The 27,033-nt window shown below is 36.9% G+C and overlaps 1 protein-coding gene across 6 annotated transcripts in view; it reads right to left on the bottom strand.

Annotated features, from left to right (window-relative positions):
- Positions 1–27,033, bottom strand: part of myo16 (myosin XVI) — a 257,282-nt gene that overhangs the window by 109,416 nt on the left and 120,833 nt on the right. For all 6 annotated transcript variants that reach the window (XM_061971132.1, XM_061971135.1, XM_061971134.1 and 3 more), the window contains 7 exons: positions 26,019–26,169; positions 23,386–23,536; positions 21,019–21,129; positions 15,905–15,970; positions 12,814–12,941; positions 3,827–3,932; positions 1,748–1,865 (listed from right to left, as the gene is read on the bottom strand). In XM_061971132.1, coding sequence (XP_061827116.1) covers positions 1,748–1,865; positions 3,827–3,932; positions 12,814–12,941; positions 15,905–15,970; positions 21,019–21,129; positions 23,386–23,536; positions 26,019–26,169 — 831 coding nt within the window. The remainder of the gene's footprint in view (positions 1–1,747; positions 1,866–3,826; positions 3,933–12,813; positions 12,942–15,904; positions 15,971–21,018; positions 21,130–23,385; positions 23,537–26,018; positions 26,170–27,033) is intronic.

Here is a 27,033-nt window from a genome sequence, read left to right as displayed (position 1 = left end):
ATAGTAGTGGTCAAAAACGATGACATTGGCTGACTGTTTTTATTTATTTTAAGAATGTGTGTACACTGACTACTCTAAAATCTGCAAACATAATACCAATAATATTTTTTATTTATAATGCACTTTTTATTTAACATCAAATCTCAAAGCGCAACATATGAAAAGACATAAAAACAAATAAAAGAGAGAAAATTGGTTTAAAAAAACCAATTTACAGATTAAAATGAGCTGTAAGCTTTTTTAAAAAGGTGAGTCTTTGTTTGCAAACAAGACTTTTTGGGAGAGCAAAATAAGCCATATTTGTGGGAAAAAAAGTCACTATTTAATATTTAAAAAAATGTTAAAATCTCGTTAGTAAAGTTATAAATTTGAGTGACGGCCATAAGACTAGGCAACAACTTGGACTGTTGTAACTAAAGGCAGAGAATTACAAAAAATTAATAAAAAAAATACACAAGGTAATGAATAGAGACATTGAACAATTAACAAGTATTTAACAAAAATACCAGATTAACTAAAATGCTTAGCTATTATTGTTTGAAATAATAATTATAATATTTAATAACTAATATTCCCATTTAATCATTACAAGTTTCTTATATATCTATGAAGGCAAATTAATATTTGTATTTTTTTTTTTTACTTATAGTGTATATGTATACATGTATACTCAATATATACATGTTATATTGTAATTCCAATTAACTTTATTTCTTACAACATACATATATTTTGTTACAAATACAATACAATAACCTGAAATAACTTAAATATATACAGTACCTCAAATATATTTTTAGAAAATAATTTAATAATAAATACAATTTAAAAAAATAAATGACGTGGTATTAAAGAATAGCAAAAACAACTGTTCAAAAAGGTTGTTAATGTTTGGAAATCTCATGTAAAAAATATACAACATAAAGTAGCAAGAAACACATCAATAATGAATAAAGCAAAACATGTTTTAGACCAAAAATCACTTCATATTCTCTACTGCTCACTAGTGTTACCATATCTGAGTTATTATGTAAAAATATGGGGAAACAACTACAAATGTGCGCTTCATTCACTAACTGTGTTACAAAAAAGATCAATTAGAATAATACATAATGTTGGATATAGAGAACATACAAACCCTTTATTTATTAAATCACAATTATTGAAATTAAAAGATTTGGTGCATTTACAAACAGCTAAAATTATGTATAAAGCAAACTATAACCTGCTACCCAAAAATGTACAACAATTCTTCTCAACAAAAGAGGAGAAATACAACCTTAGAGGAAAATCTCATTTAAAACATTTGTATGCTCGTACAACACTTAAAACCTTTAGCATATCAGTATGTGGAATTAAATTATGGAATGGATTAACCAAAGAACTCAAACAAAGCACTAATATGATTCAGTTTAAGAGACTGTTCAAACTACAAATGTTCACAAAGTACACAGAACAAGAATTATGATGAACATCTAGACCCCTTTTTTTTCCTTTTTTTTATTGAGATAAAAATTATGTATGTATTTAATATTTGTTTACTTACTATGGTATATTCATTTTTTATTATGTATTTGTTCACTGTTCTGTTACAGAGAACAAGGAAACTGGATAAAATTGCTATGGTATGAAAAGGGGTAGGATTAAATTAGCTCTGCTTCTTCCTACTCCTTTTCGGACATGCTGTAATGAAACAACTGGAACATTGTATCATATGCATGTTCCAAATAAACTGAAACTTTATTACCTCTGAGCAGTGTCTTCCTCTTGCCACAGTACTGGACGGTCAGCAGCTTGATAAAGCGACTGGAGTTATTGTTCCTCTGCGTCTTTGCGTGACCAAAAGCCTCCAGAAGACGGTTTACCTGCATCATGAAATAAGAAAAACACACACAAGAAACGAGCAATGATTAATCCTTGCTTGGCACTCAGCATCAAGGGTTGGAATTGGGGGTTAAATCAACAGAAATTATTCCCGAGCGCGGCCACCACTGCTGCTCACTGCTCCCCTCACCTCCCAGGGGGTGAACAAGGGGATGGGTCAAATGCAGAAAGTAATTTCACCACACCTAGTGTGTGTGTGACTATCAGTGGTACTTTAACTTTAAAACACATTTCTGCACATGCATCTTTCTTTCTGCCACTAGGTGTCAGTGTGCATCCATAATGTGTACAGTGTAGTATTGCAAGTGTCCCAGATAATGAGAGAGCACACTGACCCAGATTTCTCCTGCATGGGAAGACTTCATCAGGCAAAAGTGTTTTTTTTTCTTTTCTCTCTCTCACTACACACTGCTTTGCCACTCGGCAGGGAGACGATGCAGAGTGGAGCAGGATTTAAGAGAGGCGATGAGAGAATTACTATAGCAATAGTGATTTGTCTCTTTTTCATGCACTCTGTGTGTTCATACAACACCATAGGTGCTGATCTACATTTCTGCCAGTGGGTGCTCGGTGTGTGTGTATTAGTGTTGTCCCGATACCAATATTTTGGTACCGGTACCAAACGTATTTTGGTACTTTTCTAAATAAAGGGGACCAGAATTTTTTTTAATTATTGGCTATATTTTAACAAAAAAATCTTAGGGTACATTAAACATATGTTTCTTATTGTAATTTAGTCCTTAAATAAAATAGTGAACATACTAGACAACTTGTCTTTTATTAGTAAGTAAGCAAACAAAGGCTCCTAATTAGTCCGCTAATGTATGCAGTAACATATTGTGTCATTTATCATTCTATTATTTTATCAAAATTATTAAGGACAAGTGGTAGAAAATGAATTATTAATCTACTTTTAATATTTGCTTATTTTCTGTTTTAACATGTTCCATCTACACTTCTGTTAAAATGTATTAATCACTTATTTTTCTGTTGTTTGATACTTTACATTAGTTTTGGATGATACCAAAAATGTAGGTATCGATCCGATACCAAGTCGTTACAGGATCATACATTGGTCATATTCAATGTCCTCATGTGTCCAGGGACATATTTCCTGAGTTTATAAACATAATATACATTTTTTTTAAAACGAAAGAAGATTTTGTGATGTTAAAAAATATCAACGTAATCATAGTGGTATCGACTAGATACGCTCCTGTACTTGGTATCATTACAGTGGATGTTAGGTGTAGATCCACCAATGGCGTTTGTTTGTATTGTAGCGTCCTGGAAGAGTTGGTGCTGCAGGGAATTCTGGGAATTTGTTCTGTAGTGTTTATGTTGTGTTGCCGTGCAAATATTCTTCCAAAATGTGTTTGTCATTGTTGTTTAGTGTGGTTTCACTATATGGCACATGTTTATGACAGTGTTGGCATTGTTCATACTGCCACCTATGTGTGACATGTATGGCTGTTGACTAAGTATGTATTCATTCAGTCGTGTGCTATGTATTCAAAATCAAGATTAATTTATCATTAGTTCATTTTCGGCCACAATGAAAACCTGTTTAGGCTTTGCTAATTATAGACTGTATGATCAGTGACTTTTTTTGTTATGTAAACCGGACCAAACTCGCCACAAAATTAACGACATCAAAATTATTTATTAAAAAATTATTTTAAAGATTGAAGGTTGCCATCAATCCCACGTTGGTGCTCGGGCCCTGAAGCACCCATGGAATCGGCGCCTATGTACAACACGACACACTGTGTCCTGCACAAGATGTCTAACTCCCTCAAGGTGGACACATATTACAACAACAAAAAAACTCAAACTATTTTCTCTGCTCCAGATGGTTTTTGTCCTAAAGGAGGTACCAAAGAAAATACATCTGCCTTAATGGCCATAAAAGGGTCTTGTGCATTTTGGGGGGCAAACTTACATGTTTCATTCTGGATTCCAGCGCAAAGCCTTTAGGGCTGGATCTGGCCGTCAGGTGTCGCACGATGTGTTTGCTGGCTTCCGTTTTTCCTGAACCACTTTCACCACTAAAACGACATACAAGGATAGTACAGGTGGAGTTTTATTAGGTTTGACAACTTTTGTTGGTGGCTGCATGAACAGAGCTCATCAACCTCAATTTACTTTTCCAATAGAGAAATAGTGGAAGTACAAACCCCAAAACCAGTGAAGTTGCCACGTTGTGTAAATGGTAAATAAAAACAGAATACAATGATTTGCAAATCATTTTCAACTTATATTCAATTGAATAGACTGCAAAGACAAGATACTTAACGTTCGAACTGGTAAACGTTATTTTTTGCAAATATTAGCTCATTTGGAATTTGATGCCTGCAACATGTTTCAAAAAAGCTGGCACAAGTGGCAAAAAAGACTGAGGAAGTTGAGGAATGCTCATCAAATACTTATTTGGGACATCCCACAGGTGAACAGGCTAATTGGGAACAGGTGGGTGCCATGATTGGGTATAAAAGCAGCTTCCATGAAATGCTCAGTCATTCACAAACAAGGATGGGGCCACTTTGTGAACAAATGCCTGAGCAAATTGTTTAAGAACAACATTTCTCAACCAGTTATTGCATTTAGGGATATCACCATCTACGGTCCGTAATATCATCAACAGGTTCAGAGAATCTGGAGAAATCCTTGCACGTAAGCAGCAAGGCTGAAAACCAACACTGAATGCCCGGGACCTTGGATCCCTCATGCGGTACTGCATCAAAAAGCGACATCAGTGTGTAAAGGATATCACCACATGGGCTCAGGAACACTTCAGAAAACCACTGTCAGTAATTACAGTTTGTCGCTACATCTGTAAGTGCAAGTTAAAATTCTCCTATGCAAAGCCAAAGCCATTTATCAACAGCACCCAGAAACGCAGCCGGCTTTGCTGGGCCCGAGCTCATCTTAGATGGACTGATGCAAAGTGGAAAAGTGTTCTGTGATCCAACGAGTCCATATTTCACATTGTTTTTGGAAACTGTGGACGTCGTGTCCTCCGAAACAAAGAGGAAAAGAACCATCCGGACTGTTATTGGCGCAAAGTTGAAAAGCCAGCATCTGTGATGGTATGGAGGTATATTACGGTAGTGCCCAAGGCATGGGTAACTTACACATCTGTGAAGGCACCATTAATGCTGAAAGGTACATACAGGTTTTGGAGCAACATATGTTGCCATCCAAGCAACGTCTTTTTCATGGACGCCCCTGCTTATTTCAGCAAGACAATGCCAAGCCACGTGTTACAACAGTAAAAGATAGTAAAAGAGAAATAGATTGGCCTGCCTGTAATCCAGACCTGTCTCCTATTGAAAATATGTGGCGCATCATGAAGCCTAAAATACCACAACGGAGACCCCGGACTGTTGAACTAACTTAAGCTGTACATCAAGCAAGAATGGGTAATATTTCCACCTGAAAAGCTTCAAAAATTGAGTGTTGTTAAAAGGAAAGGCCATGTAACACAGTGGTAAAAATGCCCCTGTGACAATTTTTTTGCAATTCTAAGTTAATGATTATTTGCACAAAAAAAAAACAACTAAGTTTCTCAGTTGGAACATTAAATATCTTGTCTTTGCAGTCTATTCAATTGAATATAAGTTGAAAAGGATAAACAAATCATTGTATTCTGTTTTTATTTACGATTTACACAACGTGCCAACTTCACTGGTTTTGGGTTTTGTAGAAATGATCTGTTCCTGGGTTGAACTGTCACCATCATGTCAGCAGATTGTACCGTACATGCGATAATAATCATAATATTAACAATAACAATTATTATAATAACTATTATTATTGTGGAGACTAAAATGAAAGCTCATACTGGCGTAACAGCTCTGTCTTGTTTATGACAACAACAACAAAAAACTACAAACTACATGTTTTGCTTTTTACTTAGTTTTGAGAGAAAAGTGTTTTCACGCGTCATGGGCAACTGTGCAAATGAAACCATGTACCCATGTACTCATCCTGATGTCATCTCCTGTTACAAGTAGAGGTGTTCAAAGATGAAGCCAGTGTATTTGTGACAAAACGTAGGTGTTAAGAGTTAGTCATCAGGCTGTTGCATACACGTGTCATCACATGTTGGATGACATCACCTCCCACTCCCACTCTCATTAAATTCACTATTCTATAGCGTCAACCTCCTCGTCCCCTCCTTCACTGCCCACACACTGTGTGCGTGGTGTATCTGCTACTGGAGGCCTGTTCTACAACATAAGGTAGCAATGCTGTCCATGTTGTGGCAAACATCCACACAGCAGCAGCAGATGGCTGCAGAAGGTCAGAGGACCTCCCTAATGACAGCATAGAGCTTGCATGCTTTGTTGCTGTGTGTTTTACTGCTTGGAGCCCCGCTGAGTGCCAAATCCAAAAGGCCTTATTTTCTAGCATCTTCTCTTTGACCTGCTATTAGACTTCAAGGGCATTTGGTTAGTGAGCTGATTTTGGGGATTATGGCTGCTGATTGCCTTTCTGCTGGCAGTTTTTTGTTTTTTTTACAGGAACTATTTTATGTTCAGATATTTGGACACTATTTTGAGTTATTTGGATAACATCTGGGATTGCAAATTGGCTTGATCTTCGAGTGAGAGTTAGTTCAGTTCAGTTTCAGTTCATTTCGAACATGCATACAATACAATGTAATTCATCACATATGTCCAGTTGTTTCATTACAGCACGTCCGTAAAGGAGTAGGAAGAAGCAGAGCTTATTTAATTCTACCTCTTTTCATACCATAGCAATGTTATCCTATTTCTTTGTTCTCTGTAACATAACAGTGAACAAATAATAAATAAATAATATACCATAGTAAGTAAACAAATATTGGTAACATTTTAGTATGGGGAACATTTTCACCATTAATTAGTTGCTTATTAACATGCAAATTAGTAACACATTGGCTCTCAAATTAGTAATTATTAAGTACTTATTAATGCCTTATTCTGCATTGCCTTATTATACAACCAGTAAGCCATTAACTAAGAGTCTTCCCTCAATAACCTCAGAATGATTGCTTATTAGTACTAAGTAAGGAAGTTGTTGTATACGATTCTCCCTTTAATACCACTTAATATGGTCTGTTCTTACAGAACAAAACTACAATAACCCTAACCCTAACCATAACCCTTAAGTCTTTGTTACTTAGAATATGTTCCCCGTACTACACTGTTACCGAAATACTAAATACATAAATAATCTTTGTCTCAATAAAAAAAAGGGTTCAAGATGTTCATCATAATACTTGTTCTGTGTACTTTGTGAACATTTGTAGTTTGAACAGTCTCTTAAACTGAATCATATTGGTGCTTTGTTTGATTTTTTTGGTTAATCCACTCCATAATTTAATTCCACATACTGATATGCCAAAGGTTTTAAATGTTGTACGAGCATACAAATGTTTTAAATTAGATTTTCCTCTAAGATTATATTTCTCCTCTTTTGTTGAGAAGAATTGTTGTACATTCTTGGGTAGCAAGTTATAGTTTGCTTTATACATAATTTTAGCTGTTTACAAATGCACCAAATCGTTGAATTTCAATAATTGTGATTTAATAAATAAAGGGTTTGTATATTCTCTATATCCAACATTATGTAATATTCTAATTGATCTTTTTTGTAATACAGTTAGTGAATGGAGCGCACATTTGTAGTTGTTTCCCCATATTTCTACACAATAACTCAGATATGGTAACACTAGCGAGCAGTAGAGGATATGAAGTAATTTTTGGTCTAGAACATATTTTGCTTTATTCATTATTGACGTGTTTCTTGCTACTTTATGTTATATATTTTTTACATGAGATTTCCAATTCATTTTATCATCTATTATTACACCCAAAAATGTTTTATTTTACCCTTTCAATTTCTACTCCGTATAGTTGTAATTGTGTTTGAGTTTCTCCTCTACTGTTACCAAATAGCATTATTTTAGTTTTACTGAGATTCAAAGAAGTCTGTTTTTGTCAAACCATCTCTTAAATGTGTTCATTTCTTCTGTTATTATTTGTATTATCTTCTGTGTGTCCTCTCCTGAACAAAACGCAGTTGTGTCATCTGCAAATAATACTAACGTTAAGTCCTTTGTAACTTTTCAAATGTCAATTATATATAGATTGAACAATTGTGGTCCAAGTACTGATCCTTGAGGTACACCACAAAATATTTTCAGCTCTGTGGAAGTGTGTTCGCCTATCTTCACTTATTGCTTCCTGTTGTTTAAGTAGCTTCTAATCCAGTTCAATATCAACCCTCTGATTCCGTACCGTTCTAATGTGTTTATTAATATGCTGTGATTAATTGTGTCAAATGCTTTTGTTAAATCCATAAACACTGCAACAGCACATTTTTTGCTATCCATTGCATTGGTAATCTCTCCGAATACGTTTTTGCTATCTATTGCATTGGTGATCTCTTCAGTTATTTCGATAAATGCCATTGATGTTGAGATGTTAAGAAAACAACTTTATTTTTAATTAAATGGCACTGTAATGAGGCTATGCAACACATTGCCTCACAAGTAAGGCAACCCTAAGTATAAACTGATGCCTCTTTATAAAATAACTATTTCTGGGGAATGTTTATAACACAAAATTAATATATTGAAATAAAAATACTTTTTTTATTAGCTGCACGTTTAATTCCGGTCAGAATATATACTGACTAATGACAGCATGAAGACACTGACATAAACAATCAGTAGGAATGCTGTAATATTAGCACGTTGTCATAATGTGTTGTATCAGATCATGCCTTATCCTGAGTTTCTTGGTATTTTTCTGTGTGTAGTTTTAGTTCCTGTCTTGCGCTTTTATTTTGGTATTTTTCACTTCCTGTCTTCTCCTTTCCTGGAGCAGCTTTACGCCTGCCTTTGAGCACTTTTCCCCTCACCTGTTTTCTGTTGGTAATTAGCACTATATAAGTTAAGCTTGAGACACCAGTTGGTTGTCGGGACATTATTCACTGCTCACTGCTGAGTCTATTTCTTTCCATGCTGAGGTCTTGTATGGATGTACTTTGTGGACGCCATCTGCGCCACATTCTTCATGAGTTTTTTCCTGATGTCCAGCATTCCCTTTTTGTTTTCTTTAGTCTATCATGTTTAGTCTTCTTTCGTGCATAGCTTCCCCTATGCTTTTGGAGCACTTCCTATCTCTCGCCTTTTTGTTTGTTCAGTTATTAAATACCTTTTTTACCTGAACGCTGCCTCCTCGACTGTCTGCATTAAAATCACAACAACCTACACCGTCTCACATGACGCGCCGCCCTAACACATGTGACTGATCAATGACTGCATTAAGACTTTGACAGAACCAGTTGGCACGTAGATGAACAAATAAGTGAATGAAGACTTTAACGTTTGCTGTGGTCTGGAACAACATGGCACACTAACAACTATCAGAAATGCAGCCAATATTACATTCAGATAATGTGTCATGAGACATGCACATATAAATGAACATAAGTAAAGGAAATTAAATTAGCTCAAATATACCTACAAACAAGGCATAATGATGCAATATGTACATATAGCTAGCGTAAATAGCATGTTAGCATCGATTAACTTGCAGTCATGCAATGACCAAATATGCCTGATTAGCACTCCATAACAAGTCAATAATATCAACAAAGCTCACCTTTGTGCATTCACGCACAGTATAAAATGTTTGGTGGACAAAATGACACAAACAAGGAGTGGCATAAAACACGTCTTTCTGTGGCAGCGTCTGAGAAAGTTGTTCATGTAAACAAACTGTTGAATCATAGTCCACACAACGGTGAGTTCAAGGGCCACTGAAATTAGTAGGACAAAACGGCGCTCGCCAAATACTCTCATCAGTGAAGCATAACACAGGTATATTACAACAAAAAATATATTTTTCACCCCATTTTTTTTTGCATTTCCATACATTTTTGAAAAAGCTCCATGGAGCCACTAGGGCACCGCTCAAGAGCCGCATGTGGCTCTTGACCCCCGGTCTAGACCTTAATCAAAAGGTATTTTTCCTGGTAAAATGTTGTCTTACATGCGGTTAAATGTCGCATTCAGCTCTTGGTTCCCGCCTGCACCCAAAACTCAGGTTTACCCAATCAGACTTTGTGGCTTCAGGAGTAGTTTGAAAGCCTCAAAAGGTTGCCAACTACTAATTATTATTGCAATAAATTCCTACACAAAGCATGAGGGAAGACCTGGGACGATCAGAAAATTTAATGTATGTACATTTCTAATTGCATTTAATTGCATTTTCATGGTAAGTTAGCCACTCATGTTCACAGTCACCATAATTACCATCTTGAATTTCTGCCGGTTTTAGATACAACTTGCGCTCTACAGTGACTTTGAAAATAGGTTGCAAACCTACCTGACTGCATGTAACATTTTAGGGTAGTAAAAAAGAAGCAAGATAAGCAAGAAGAAGAAAGTGCACGGCAGGACAAGCCAGTTCAATGTCCTTGCATGTGTGTGTTAGAGCTTGTGTGTTAAGCAAGATGGATCGCCTGTGGCTAAGGTGCATTAACTTTCATCCAGATTGGTTACAACTCAGCAGGAATGTTTCTTGAGAGCTTGAACGAGGAATAATTGTCATCAATAAGCTGCCTCCGCCCATTTGAAGAAAAAGAAAGGTCAATGTGAATGTTTGACCGTTGCCGTAATTATTATGATCATTCTACGATCATATAGTCCATCCATCCATTTTCTACCGCTTGTCCCTCTCGGGGTCACGGAGGCGGTGGAGCCTATCCCAGCTGCAATCGGGTGTAAGAGTGAAGCAAATCTTCATTGATAGAAATGTTGAAATTTAAAATTTATTCTACACAATTTAACAACATTACAAACCATTAGTAAATCAGATGCTACTCAGAAGGTGAGATAACTCCTGGAAATTACTGGATTTTAATGACCAAAGGTATAGATGTGTGTGTCCAAGTTAAAGGAAATAGATTTAATAGATTTATTACGATCTTTGGCAAGCTAGGTAATGTTTGCTGTGGTCTGGAACAACATGGCACACAAACAACTATCTGAAATGCAGCCAATATTACATACAGATAATGTGTCATGAGACATGCAAAACTAAATCTTATACAAAGAGGATAAAAGTAAAGGATATTACATGAGCTCAAAAATACCTACAAATGAGGCATAATGATGCATTATGTACATACAGCTAGCCTAAATAGCATGTTAGCATTGATTAGGTTGCAGTCATGCACTAACCAAATATGCCTGATTAGCACTCCCAACAAGTCAATAACATCAACAAAGCTCACCTTTGTGCATTCACGCACAGCATAAAACCTTTGGTGGACAAAATGAGACAAATGAGTGGAAGATTTTATATGTAAACTAACTATTGCGTCACACTCCACACTATGGTGAGTTCAAGAACCACCAGAATTAGTAGGACAAAACGATGTTCACCAAATACTCTCATACACACAAACATACTACACAATGGGCTTTCTAATAATTGGGAAGGTTTGTGTCATGTTTGTCCTCAAACAAAAAACATAGTAAAACAAAAAAAATATATTTCCCCCAACTTTTTTCCATTTTCAATCCTTTTTTAAAAATGCTCCAGGGAGCCACGAGGGCGGCACTAACCCCCGGCCTATCCCCAGGTGCATGTCTTTGGAGGGGGGAGGAAGCCGGAGTACTCGGAGGGAACCCACGCAGTTATAGGGAGAACATGCAAATTCCACACAGAAAGACCCCGAACTCGGGACTCAATTCCAAGACCTTCATGCTGTGAGCAACTCAACTCCACCCAACTCAACTGATGAGACTGCCTTTTCAAAAGACAGGTGCTCTACTTTATAAATGGCACATGTGCCTTGCATTGTAAGCATGTTATCGGTAATTGTGGACTAACATTCCATACACTTCAAAAAACAGTAATCAAATGAATGAATAAATAAATAAATGAAATAATTTAAAAAAACTGCCTTTTCAAGAGACATGTACAACATTTTTTAAATGCAGCATTTGCCTTGCAATTTTGGAGCATCAAGGCCTTAGATCAGTATAAACTAGAAAATGCAATTTTCTATCAAATTTGCATGTGAATGCTGAAAAACCGAAAGCCAAAAGAAATGCTAACAGTTAGCTTTCTTGCCAGAGAGTGTTAAGTAGTAAGATATAAGGCTTTTAGGTTCATATCTGCAAAATGATTCACCCTAACCCTAATATGTCTGAAGTGTTAACCGACAAAAAATGCTAAAAATCTAGCATGCTGACGTTGACATTCTAACAGTTAGCATGTGTAGAGTAACGAAATGTGTAAAAATTTGCTAAAAAAGTTGGCATGCTAACAGTAGACATGAGTCAAGTACCAAAATATATGACTGTCAAAATTAGCTAAAGAGCTACCTTGCTAATGTTTGCATGCAAACAGTTGGTATGGGTCAAGTAACAAAATATGTGACTCGAAGGTGTATACCTGAAAAATGTGCCTAAAAAAAGGTAAAGCAAACAAGGAGCATTTGGACTTTGGAACCGTTTGAATCGGTGGAGAAATGTAGCAAATGTGGAAGTTTGAAAAATTGTCCATTTATTTTCAATCGGAAAAATAAATCCTGGGAATTCCAGGAAATACGGGAATTTTTGGAACTTTGTTAGTTTGAATGGCCAAGATGAGTGGAATGTGTTGATGGTGGAATTCTCTGAATTGGTTGACAAATGTGGACGTTTGTCCATTTATTAAATGTGGTGAATTTTGGAAAATTAGAAAATTATAGCATCCGAGTCAAGAATAAGCCGAACATTTTGAAAGTGCAATGGTTTAAATCAGATGAAAAAAATATTTAAAAAAATAAATAAAAATAAAATATATATATATATATATATATATATATAAAATATTATTTTGACTCAAGGCATAGAGCTAGAAGTATGAGTAGTGGTACCTCAGAATAAAACACTGCGGTCGTCTCTCCTGGAGCATCATGTGGTACGCTCTCTCCGCCGAGGAGAAGATGTGAGGGGGCAGTGAGGAGCATAAGCGACCTGTGGAGCTCAGGTACAGTTGACTCACCTAAGAAGCACACGGGTGGACATCGTATGAAAAGTTATAGTGACTGACCAAAGACTACATGAGGGGACAGCGTTAGCTACAAGGCTGTTGTCTGTAACTGATTGTTAACTGTTTGAAATTGACCAAAGTCTGCATGAAGACTGCCAAAGAACCGACCAATCAGTGGGGCTGTTTTCATGTTGCATGTAATCTGACCAATGACTGACCTTTATTTCAGATATTCAATCATTTTTCGTTTCCTATTTTTGCAGGGTCAGTGGTCCTTTTTTCTTTTGACGTTTGAGAGAACACCGCTATCAGGGAATGCCAAGAAAAAAATGCATGGTTGCAGACCGCCAGAAGAGAGAGGTGACAGACAGAAAGTAGACCACAGATGTTGAGACATATGCCCACCTCGCACCTTCCCCAGTCCACCTGGAGGAAGAAGTCCAGGGGCCGGCAAGTTGAAGAGGACACTAGGGATGTAACGGTATTGTAAATACCGTGGTACTGGGGTAGCTGAACTCTCAAAAAAGTGCAGTGACGTGTGACAGTAAAGCTGAAAACAGGTTTAATGATTATTTCAGGAACAAAATGTTTTTATCCACAAACTTTTTGTATAAATTTTTTTTTATTTTATTTTTTTCCCCCAAGATAGTGCCGCTGTAATGGCTGCTGTTGGCAGGAGCTCTGTGCTCTTGTGTCATCTTTTTGTGTTCCCAATGTTTCCTTCTTGTTTTCATGTGTTTTTTTTTGCCTTTTGGTTCGGGACCCTTTGGGACTGTGTGACAAGGGGTGGCACTTTCGTGACTTCTGCGGTGCTTTTTTGTGAACTTCTGGATCTGCCTCCCGGGAGCCTTTTGGCCATGGAGACCAGCTGCTGGGTCTCTGCCACACCAGAGTCCGTTTGGAGAGACTGGAGGAGATGCGGATGAAGAGACAGGGCTGCGGAGCTGGCGCTGAGCGCCGGGACGGACGGGTGTTTTGGCTGAATGAGCAGGTATCGGACACCTCGGTCTCCTTAGACATATTCTCGCTCATCCATGCGGACTGGAGACTGGCCGAGAGTTGGTGGGCGGCCGAGGGTGGAGTCGGCTCTCTTTGTTGGGTCTGCTCCTGCCTCTGGCCATGCTCCCCCCACCCCAGCAGACGATGGCGTGGAACATCGCAGAGGCCACCACAGTGTATATGTTTTTTTTGTTGTTTTACTTTTTACTTTGCAGTTTAAATACATCTTTTAAGTCCCATCTTAAAACTCATTTGTATACTCTAGCCTTTAAATCATACTTGCCAACCTTGAGACCTCCGATTTCGGGAGGTAGGGGGTGGGGGGTGGGGCGAGGGGCGCGGTTGGGGCGGGGAGCGTGGTTGGTTATATATAATAAATACTCAAGTATTTCATATATATACATATATATATATACAAATATATATATATATAGTACAGCAGTTGTGCACTGCACTCTCTAAAAGCCCTAGATGTTATTGTCACATATGCATGTATAGTAGATGGCAGTATTGTCCTGTTTAAGAGTGTCACAACATGGCTGTTTACGGCAGACGAACTGCTTTACGGTAGACGAAAACGTGACTGCTGTTGTTGTGTGTTACCGCGCTGGGAGGATGTTAATGAAACTGCCTAACAATAAACCCACATAAGAAACCAAGAACTCGCCCTCGATCATTCTACAGTTATAACGTGATTGGGCAGGCTCGCTGTTTATATTGTGGGAAAGCGGACATGAGAACAGGCTGGCCGCTGTCGACACGTCACTCAGGTCCGCATGTAGCTGGAGGGGGCGTGGCCTCCAGCTCCGCCTGAATTTCGGGAGATTTTCGGGAGAAAATTTGTCCCGGGAGGTTTTCGGGAGAGGCGCTGAATCTCGGGAGTCTCCCGGAACATCCGGGAGGGTTGGCAAGTATGCTTTAAATAGACCCCCCTTTTAGACCAGTTGATCTGCCGTCTCTTTTCTGCTCTGCCCCCCTCTCCTTCGTGGTTTCTCATTGGAGCCCATTGGGTTGAGTTTTTCCTTGCCCTGATGTGGGATCTGAACCGAGGATGTCGTTGTGGCTTGTGCAGCTCTTTGAGACACTTGACTTAGGATTATATAAATAAACTTTGATTGAGTGATTGATTGATCTTGGTAGTGATAAATCGGATTACAACATTTGAGCATTATGTTGTGTTTATTAATAGTAAGTCGGTCTATCCTTAACATAAGTTCAGACAGCAGCTCAGTTGACTTGTGGTTAGTGTCTGCCCTGAGTCTGGAAGGTTGTGAGTGCAAACCCTGGCCGAGTCATACCAAATACTATAAAAATGGAACCCACTACCTCCCTGCTTGGCACTCAGCATCAAGGGCTGGAATTGGGGGTTAAATCACCAAAATGATTCCCAAGCGCGGTGCACGCTGCTGCTCACTGCTCTCCTCACCTCACAGGGGGTGAACATGGGGATGGGTCAAATGCAGAGTACACATTTCACCACATAGTGGGTGTGTGACGATTGTTGGGACTTTAACTCAAATAAGTAGTACTTGAGTACGGTAATCTTTTTTTTTTTTTTTTTTGACAATACTGCAATATCATACTGACCTTCTATGTGTTTTCATGAGGAATGTGGATTTTTATTGCAACTTTGAAATAAAGTTGACTCATTGGCTGATGGATATTATAAAACAAATGATTAGTTTTTCAGTATCTGTACAAACATCGTTGCTGCACCCTTAATGCTTTATGCACAGTCAGGCTGTGTATCGTTGACAGGAAGACTGCATTATTTATCAGCCACAAGGTCCATTCCACATGTTTATGTCTCTTATTATTCAGCCAGCATCCATTATAGTGGAATTTGTAATGTGCAGTGTATTGGTCGTCCAACATTGCGTTTATATGGTCCAAAACAGGCAAATTGAACATTAGAAGACTGTGCATTCTGCAAGTCTAATAATACCACTTACAGTAAGTCAATTAAAAAAGCTTACCAAAGTGGAGTAGATGGGCAGCTCTTTGTTTGGGTTGACCAACAAAAGAATGTGTCCAATATAAGTCTGCACACAAATAAAGAGAAAACAGCTATGGTCATCTTTAAGGCAATATGTTCGGGGAACACATGCTGTAAAGCAGGGGTGTCAAACTCATTTTAGATCGGGGGCCACATGGAGAAAAATCTACTCCCAAGTGGGCCGGACTGGTAAAATCACGGCACGATAACATAAAAATAAAGACAACTTCAGATTATTTTCTTTGTTGAAAAATAGAACAAGCACATTCTGAAAAAGCACAAATCATAATGTTGTTGTTTTTTACCCTTACACGTTGCGATTAATAGTATTCTACCTTTATTTGTCGTTATTTATATTTTCTGAATAAATTATGTGATAATGTTCATCAGTCAACTCATTGGTGTTAATTTTCAATCCATTAAGATAAAAAAAATTATATCAAAATCAAATTACAGTATGTATCATTTTCCTCGTCTGATGTACTAACATCATGTGGTTTATTTTGCACATATGTAGCATAATCTACAAAGATACAAAGAATTGCTATTGCGACATCCAGTGGACACATTTAGAACAGCAGTTTCACTCATTCAAAAATTTCAGGTACATTTTTATACTTAGTAAACTCATCCCGCGGGCCGGATTAAACCTGTTCGCGGGCCTGATCCGGCCCTCGGGCCGTACGTTTGGCACCCCTGCTGTAAAGGAAGAACAATGCGAGGTTAAACAGCAAAGATGACTTTAGGGATGATCACGTGTCAATAAAGACAGCATTTGATGTACACTTAGAGACCCTGCGGCCCTTTCAAAAAATAACACACAGTTGGGAGCTTTTAAAATAAGAGTCTCTTACAAAGACTCCCATCGGTTATTTGCAACGTTCCCTCTAAGGTGCGCGCCTGTGCAATTGCGCACCGCTCACGCGTCCTCTGCGCACAGCAAATTAATGCCGCGCAGGAAATCAAAAATCCCATCTGAACTTTAAACAAAATAAACACATTACAATTTATTCTGTTTGATTTTGCAATGCAACTCTGTAAGTGACAGGTGACAACAAGAGTGGCCCCTATGAATAAAACAATCTTTGTCAACACAGTTCAATTATCGTCTGTCGAGACACTTTACGGACAGGAATTCCATCAATCACTTTGTTGAGCAAAACTGTTTGTAACCACACCAAAAACATGAGTAAAAAAACCTTTTATCTATAAAACTGGTAATTTTCTGCCATACAAACCAGGCTTAAACCAACGTTATCATCCGTCGTTTCAACAGAAGCCGCTCGCTCTCTCACCTGCACCAACACAAGCACTCATGGCACTTAGCCAGTGCTGCGTTTATGGCCACACAAAAAGTCGGACAACCCCAACGCCACACAATGTGTATATGCCAGGTTTTAACACTCTGACTCCACAATCAGATGTGTGCTTATTTTACTGCCATTTATTAAGAATGTTAATCTAAGGATATTATTCATGAAATATTGTCACTAGATTTCATAAATGCTAATAAAAAGATGTATTTTACAGACAGAAAGTTACAGGAACTAAATGTAATCTCTGAAAGGGGTAACATTTCTTTTAAAGGCAGGACTCGCAGCAAGACATACAATACTAGCACATAGGTCATGAAAAACATGTATTTTTGTTATTGTCATTGTAAGAGGGCAAAATCACTTATATCACAAAATTATTTTAATAAAACATTTAAATTGTTATGATGTCAGGTTTGGGACAGGTGTGACGCTGGTGTGGCCACAGTGTGCACGTCTGACGTTGCTCACATGTGCTCCACTGAATGCTCAGGGAGTTTGTGCGTTTGCTCACACGCATGAAAAATTAGAGGGAACATTGATCATTTGAGAGCTAGTCGAGCTAAAAAAATTGCTGGTTCAAGGTTGACGACATGAACATTTTAAGTCTAAAACTCTTTTTTTAACTTTGGATCCTGCACCATCTCATCTAGCCTTTGAACGAGAACTGAGGAGGCCTGCTCAGATGAGAGGTGAAACGTCGTCCAAGACAACCTGAACAGTCCAGTTTCCATCAATTCCATGCAGTGAGATACAAAAAAAAACCTGGATAAAAGAGAATATTCACTGGCATGCTTTTTAGACAAGGTTACCAGGAATGGTAAATAACACCTCAACCATTGTTAATGATGGCTGATATCGTCCCCCAGCTCAGATTGCTGCTCTCCTCAGGGGACGGAGGGTTTTATATATATATATATATATATATATAATTTTTTTTTTTTTTTGTAGTATACTGATCTCTCATCTATGCTGGCAACAGGAGAAAGAACTCTCATCAAAGCACCATCTTTGACACCCTGCTGAGAGCATATGGAGCATCCTTTGTCCACACTCCATCGCTGTCCAAGGGGGTGTTTTTATACGAAGACAATTGGTAGATATGCCATGTATAAGAAAACAATTTAATCAATAAAAAAACACTACAGTTTTTCTTTCTTTCTCTTCACATGGCAGTGTACAATAAAACACTGACATATATTTTTAGATTTCATGTTAGCAACGGTTATACAGTATAATGTATTTTAGTCTGTTTTTACCCCTGTACGTATGGTAATACTTTTTTTCTTTAATCATTTTATTCATTTCAATTTAATTAATTCTATATTCATTAGTATTTATTTTTGATGTATTAACTCATTGTTAACACTATTTTATTTTTCTTATTTTCATTTTCTTTCCGGTCTGTCTACTTTTTTACATTCTTTATTATTCATTCTTCCTATTAGAAAATAGTAGGGGTTTCCCGATTTGATATTGATATTTATTAACGGTCCGATATCAGCATAAACAAAAAAGTATCGGCTGATTTCAGCTTGCATCTAAAATCTCCAATATTTACTTGTGCAAACACAAGTTCGACAGCCAGTTACCATCTCAATGTCATCCAAGAAACACACCAGAGAATAATTTCGCCACACCTAGTATTTAACTTAACAAGGCTTGTCTTTTCGTGTATGTTAGTTAAGTCATTTACAAAAGGCAAACATGGGAGGCTATAGGCTACTAGGAACTCGCAGCTACACTACAACTAAGCACACAATAGCACAAACTATTCAAACAGAATACGTGTCCTTAATTGAACAACATTTTTGTCTAAAACAGCACATTTGTCAATATAAACAAGTATCAAATATTTATAGTTGCATATTACTTACACAAACAGGTCTTCAAGATAAAAGTGTGATAAAAAGTATCCAGTAACAAACGTGTCCGCATCATTCAACTTCTTGCGTAAAGTCCTTAATTTAATGAATTATTATGAACACTAGGTGTTTTAAAAAAAGACTAATTAAAAAAAATTCAACTTCAAAAGCATAAGTCTTCTATAAGGTGAGTGTTTTTCATACCTACCACTGTTCTGAGTAACTTCAATTAATCAAACCTTTTCGAACATACCAAACTACAAAATAATATGTATGTACTAGAATTTGTGCTGATATCGTATTGGATTAATGTCGGTATTGGTCAGTACTCAAGGCTCCAAAAATCCCCTGAAGAGCAGGGAAACCTGTGAAACAGGCTTGAAGTGAGGAAATAGCCTCTGTGTTTTTTCTTGACCTAACGTATATACATACAGTATATGTGTATATATATATATATATATATATACATATATATATATATATATATATATATATATATATATATATATATATATATATATATATATATACTAGGGATGTCCGATAATATCGGCCTGCCGATATTATTCGGCCGATAAATGCGTTAAAATGTAATATCGTAAATTATCGGTATCGTTTTTTTTATTATCGGTATCTTTTTTATTTTTTTTTTATTTTTATTAAATCAACATAAAAAGCACAAGATACACTTACAATTAGTGCACCAACCCAAAAAACCTCCCTCCCCTCATTCACACAAAAGGGTTGTTTCTTTCTGTTATTAATATTCTGGTTCCTACATTATATGTCAATATATATCAATACAGTCTGCAAGGGATACAGTCCGTAAGCACACATGATTGTGCGTGCTGCTGGTCCACTAATAGTACTAACCTTTAACAGTTAATTTTACTAATTTTCATTAATTACTAGTTTCTATGTAACTGTTTTTATATTGTTTTACTTTCTTTTTTATTCAAAAAAATGTTTTTAATTTATTTATCTTATTTTATACATTTTTTTTAAAAAGTACCTTATCTTCACCATACCTGGTTGTCCAAATTAGGCATAATAATGTGTTAATTCCACGACTGCATATATCTGTTGATATCGGTATCGGTTGATATCGGTATCGGTTGATATCGGTATCGGTAATTAAAGAGTTGGACAATATCGGAATATCGGCAAAAAGCCATTATCGGACATCCCTAATATACACATATACACATATATATATATATATATATATATGTATATATATATATACACATACGTTTATCACAATGAAATAACTACTCTGTATTAAACTGAGAAAACTTATTGCGAAAAAAAAAGTGGATATGGTAAGGCACTGCCTTTCAATGCGATTGTGTCTTAAAATGTCCTTTATAAACACCAATGGGTAAATATGTCAGATATAATTTGCATATGACTGAGTGTTTTAAGTGTGAAACAAAACACATAAGCGTGTCCTCCGCTCCTGCTGGTGAAATTACAGTCTCTTGCGTCAAGTGCGCTGCCACGTCTGCGTGATTGCAGCATTCTATCTGGCATTGCTGTCCTCCCTGATCACACACATTAAATGGCATTTATCTCCTCTTCCAACCATTTACCCCTGCTGGGCCTCCACCATAAAACACACACTTTCATTTCACAAAGAGTGTGTATGTACTGCTTTAAAGCGTGATGTCCCAGTGGATGGATATGGGCCACAATCTAGTTTTACAGAAGTGGAAGAAATAGCATTCATGTGAAAATTGGGCAATTGTGGTAGATGAGGGCAATTTTAACCTGAAATATAGTAATGGATTTTCCCCCTATCGATCAAAATGATATTGATGTTGTCATTGTCAGCAGTATGGATTGTGCAACCATCTATAGTGGTTACGCACTCTTGGATCGACACAAAAAAATAAGGTGGAATAATTGAGACTTACATAAATTTGGTCATTGCCGAAACGCTTCTGCATCTCGTAGAGGAGGCTGCTGTCTGTCAGCTCGCTGAGAGACGCCAGGTCATCATTGGGGGCGGGAGGCATCAGCTTCACCTGTGGAGAACAGCAAGCTAAAACGTTAAGTCTGCATTAGCCTCGTAATATAAACGGACACTCTGTTTCAAGAACCATTTATGTACAAATGATCAAATACAGAAAATAGTTTTTTTCTAAGAAAGTCATGTTCAGTCTTTTAGTATAACGGTACTCTCAGTGTATTACGGTGCGGACATCACAATAAAGTAGCAAAATAAAGGCACTGTTAAAGTTGGAATGCATGGTTGTAGACTAAGATAATCTACCCCGCTGGGTATATGATACTTTTTATGTTTAAAGGGAAATATAGCATCTTATATCCAGGTCAATAGTGTATGAGTGTGGCCTCTCAGTATACTGTGGTGCAGTTTGACACTACAAGTAACTACTAGAGCAAGGGTGTCAAACTAATTTTAGATCGGGGGCCACATGCAGAAAAATCTACTCCCAAGTGGTAAAATTACGGCACGATAACTTAAAAATAAAGACAACTTCAGATTGTTTTCTTTGTTTAAAAATAGAACAAGCACATTCATAAAATGTACAAATCATAATGTTGTTGTTTTTTTACACTTACGTGTTGCGGTTAATAGTGATCTATCTTTAATTGTCGTTATTTATATTTTCAGAATAAATTATGTGATAATGTTCATCAGTCAACTCGTTGGTGTTAATTTTCAATCTATCAAGATAAAAAAAATATCAAAATCAAATTACAGTATGTTATTTATGTAGTTTGATAATTTTCCTCGACTGATGTACTTGCGTTTGTCAGTATTGGGGTCCCCACCTGCTCTGCCACTTTACGTCATCTCATGTACAGGTTCATGTGTAGGGCAGTTGAGTCAGACAACAATGTAATTAATGATCTGACGAACCCGACTCTCAGTTCTGTCAAATTTTCATCCGGTCTGTGGAAACATTGGCGAGTAAGCCTGTTTGCTGGTGTTTTTAATTTATTTTATTTTTACACAAGTTTTTTTTAATTTTCTTAATTCTGCTTGTATTTCTTTTATTTGGGTTTTATTGTTGTATGGATTATTTTTCTGTGATATGGATCCCCCTGGGTCTGAAATAGAACGACGACTACTAACATCATGTGGTTTATTTTGTACATATGAAACATTGTCTACAAAGATACAAATAATTGCTATTGCGACATCCAGTGGACACATTTAGAACAGCAGTTTGTTTCATTCAAAGATTTCAGGTTAATTTTTATACTTAGCGAACTCATCCCGCGGGCCGGATAAAACCTGTTTGCGGTTCTGATCCGGACGTTTCACACCCCTGCACTAGAATAAAGACTTTGGGAAAATAGAAACGCATGTTTGTAGACAACCATAATGTAACCCCCGGCCTATATTCCAATTGTTTATTGTCACAGTTGTACATGGCTGAGCTAGTCGCGAGCCCAGGATGCAGAGAGATAGATGGCGACGTGCATGTACAGTAAAAGAGTTAATTTCTGAGAAAATAACAAAAACGGTAGCAAACAGCAGGCTAGTGCAGAGTAGGCATGCAGCAGAAAGACAAACAGTGACACAATGCCATTATCCAGCGCCAACAGGTGAACCAGAAAGATGACCTATTTACCAAGTGAAAACAATTGCGCTAAAATAGAAAATTTAGGAAATACAACACAAAAACTAGAAAGTACAAAAACACCCAAAAATAACGAACAAAGTCCAAACTTCTATGTGGGATCATAACATTTATGAAGATTTCTATAGAGCATTGATGTGAGAGAGACACATTTTTCAGCCAATGTTAAGATCATGGATTTACCAGTGTTAATGATAAACGGCAGCAAAACTCCCAACAATTAGTATTACCATTATGAATTAAAATGATCGTAAAACTGTAATTGATAACCCCACTTCGATAAACTCGGTGATGCTGCTCATTTCCTGGAAAAGTGCCATATTTTCCGGACTATAAGCCACTACTTTTTGTTCAAGCTTTGAACCCTGCGGCTAATAAAACGACACGTCTAATTAATAGATTTTTCTTTGCCATAATGTTTTGTTTAAAAAAAAAAAAAAAAAAAGAGTTTTCATAGAACAGCGACAGACTCTGAAAAGGTATGTTGTTGTTATATTATATACACATTGCTGCCGGAGCAACTAAGCTATTCAATTGATGATAACCATGATCATTTTATTCTCAATACCAGTGTTGTGAATTTGTCATACTGTTACATTAGATAACAAAAAAGCTGCACTTGATAAACAAAAAAAAACCTCTGGGGCTGATTTACCAAAGAAGTTTTACCTGCTCCAGTTTGCTTGTTCCTGAGCTGAAGGGGCCGTCGAGGACGTTATCCAGTGATGGCTGCCGACTGAGGCCCCCGCTCGCTTCTCTGAACATCGCCCACTTCTCCAGGAGGTTGTCTCTTTTTGCGATGGGGAGCCTAAAATGGTTCCTATTGGGTAGAAAGTAGGGATGGGCGATATGAGCTAAAATCTATATTGCACAATATATCACAATATATTATTTGGCATAGAAATGATAATATAACCATTTCAAAACGGGTGACAAAAGCTCCTAATTTGGCTGTTGACATAAGCGGTAATTTACTGTGTCATTTCCAGTTGTATTATTTTCTCAAAATTTGGTATCAGTCTACTTGCGAATTTACTGTTAATATCTGGTTACTTTCTGTTGTAACATGTTTCTATCTACACTCATGTTAAAATGTAATAAAAACCTATTCTTCTCTTGTTTGGATACTTTACATTAGTTTTAGGCCAGTGTTTCTTAACCATAGGGCCAAAAATGATCTGTTTCTCAACTGTGGTGCCTTAGCAGTATTCAGTTGTAATACATCTTTCCACCACTTGTGACAGTAATGACAACATCAAACAGAAGAAGTTTGGAGCTTAAGTTATACAGAAGTTTTTTAAGCGTAAAAATTATGACTCAAGTGATGAAGCTTTATTATCATTTGCACTTTAATTTTATTGACAGTTTTTTAAAGAAACATATATACTATAATTATTTAATATTAATTTAGTTGGAATGCATTTATTCTAACACTCTGTACATTTATTTTTCAATGTACATTTATTTTTCATCAGTTTTTTGAGTCCCTTATTTTGCAGTATATTCAATTAGTATTTAATTTGTAATTAGCCTGACCTAAGTCTTGATAATAATCTTTGTGACTGGTTTCATACCATTTGATAAGGTTTATCCTGTTAAACTGTAAGAAGGTTAGATACAATTATTGAATACTATTAAAATCAAAAGTAAGATTACTAATTCATTATTAATATTTGAGTGGGTCCCGGGCCCCTCTGTAGTGGAAAAGTTGGGCCCTGAGGGCAAAAAGATTAAGAACCCTTAGTTAAGGAGATATTACAAATTTAAGTATCGATCCAATACCAAGTAGTTACAGTGGCAGTATTGGTCATACCAAGGCTGATATTGATACTTCAAATTTTCAAGATCATTGGATGATTTTAATTTTTATTACAATTATAATCCGACAAAAACAATTAAATATTAACATAATTTCCTACCATTGGCTCTGCTCTAAAAAGTTTTTTTCCCTTAAAGCCCTTCTGTGTCCAGGGAATTATTTCCTGAGTTTGTAAACAATAACAAACACGACAGCAGATTTTTTAATAATAACAAAACATTGATCTAACAACTGTAGTATCAACCATATGCTGATAATTTACTTGGTATTGTTACCGTTGATATTTGTATCGATCGATCCACCTTTGTTTGTATTCAAGGGCTTTAGCTTTTTCCCATTGGGGTGAGTTTTTCCTTGCCCTTATGTGGGCTCTGTACCGAGGATGTCGTTGTGGCTTGTGCAGCCCTTTGAGACACTTGTGATTTAGGGCTATATAAATAAACATTGATTGATTGATTGATTGATTGATAGCTTAGCGGTTAGCATATCGTCCTACGGTGTGTAGTGTTGCATGTTTAGCTATTTCTCCTCCTCCGGGATGACACTTGTAAGAGAGAAAAATACTTTATTTGCCACGATAGAGGGGAGGGTAACTGACTTAGACGTGGCTTTGCTGAACTGTGGAGGGACGTTAGCCACGAGCGAGAATGCTACAGTGTGTTTGTTTGCTTGTCGCTACCAAATTTGTGGGACTCTGCCAGACTGGGTCATCAACATACATTATCACGATATAACGATACTATTAAAATCTTTATTAGCGGCCAAATTGGTATAATTGATATCGTATATATCTTCTATATCGCGCAAGGAAAAATGGAAGTTACAGCGTCTTACAAGAGTCTTACATTTTAAAACGTATATTATGTTTATAAACACAGGAAATATGTCCCTGGACACATGAGGACTTCGAATATGACCAATGTATGATCCTGTAACGACTTGGTATCGGATTGATACCCAAATTTGTGGTAACATCCAAAACTAATGTAAAGTATCAAACAACAGAAGAATAAGTGATTATTACATTTTAATAGAAGTGTAGATAGAACATGCTAAAAGAAAAAGTAAGCAGATATTAACAGTAAATGAACAAGTAGATTAATAATACATTTTCTACCGCTTGTCCTTAATAATGTTGACAAAATAATAGAATGATAAATGACACAATATGTTACTGCATATGTCAGCAGCTAAATTAGGAGCCTTTGTTTGTTTAATCAACATACATTATTACGATATAACGATACTATTAAAATCTTTATTAGCGGCCAAATTTATATAATTTATATCGTATATAACTTCTATATCACGCAAGGAGAAAATGGAAGTTACGGCGTCTCACAAGAGTGAGTACGTCCCTTACATTTCAGCAGCAGCTTAGATACGCTAGATAAGCTCCTGTAATAAAATGTGAAGGGTCCATCAAAGTTTATGAGAAACCGGAGCGGGGAAAGAGACATGTACATGTTCCACAGTCACTCACAGCTTCTTGACCGGGGTACTGAAGTCATTTGATCCGGTGTCGTCACGTTGGTCCGTGGAGAGCAAAGGAGTGGAAGGGTCCTTCAGCCTCTGCAGCCAAATGGTCTCTCCATTCAACAACAAGTCGGCTATGTGATCTGATGCAGCAATATCTGGGTATAAAAAAAAAGTACCTACTGTAAACCAAGGTGAATGATCTTCCACCATAACTGTATTTCTGTCTTGACGTGAGGAATTAAGAGTGTTCCATTTAAGCAGATATACAGTGGTGGTCAAAAGTTGACATACACTTGTAAAGAACATAATGTCATGGCTGTCTTGAGTTTCCAATAATTTCTACAACTCTTATTTTTTTGTGCTAGAGTGATTGGAGGACATACTTGTTGGTCACAAATAACATTAATGAAGTTTGGTTCTTTTGTGAATTTATTATGGGTCTACTGAAAATGTGACTGTGTCAAAAGTATACATATTTGGCAAGTTTTCACTGCAATAAGGCGCTTTTGATAGCCATCCACAAGCTTCTGCTTGAAATATTGACCACTCCTCTTGACAAAATTGGTACAGTTCAGCTAAATTTGTTGGGTTTTCTGACATGGACTTGTTTCTTCAGCATAGTACACACATTTAAGTCAGGACTTTGGGAAGGCCATTCTAAAACCCTAATTCTAGCCTGATTTAGCCATTCCTTTACCACTTTTGACGTGTGTTTGGGGTCATTGTCCTGTTGGAACACCCAACTGCGCCCAAGACCCAACCTCCGGGCTGATGATTTTAAGTTGTCCTGAAGAATTTGGAGGTAATCCTCCTTTTTCATTGTCCCATTTACTGTCTGTAAAGCACCAGTTCCATTAGCAGCAAAACAGGCCCAGAGTATAATACTATCACCACCATGATTGACGGTAGGAATGGTTTTCTTGGGATTAAAAGGTCTCACCTTTTCTCCTCCAAACATATTTCTGGGTATATTGCTCAATTTTTGTTTCATCTGACACCACATGGACAAAGATAAGACC

Source organism: Nerophis lumbriciformis, linkage group LG13, assembly GCF_033978685.3.
Source record: "Nerophis lumbriciformis linkage group LG13, RoL_Nlum_v2.1, whole genome shotgun sequence".
Lineage (NCBI taxonomy): Eukaryota > Metazoa > Chordata > Actinopteri > Syngnathiformes > Syngnathidae > Nerophis > Nerophis lumbriciformis.
The sequence above is the reverse complement of the archived record's forward strand: the minus strand, read 5'-3'. Positions and strand labels throughout refer to the sequence as shown.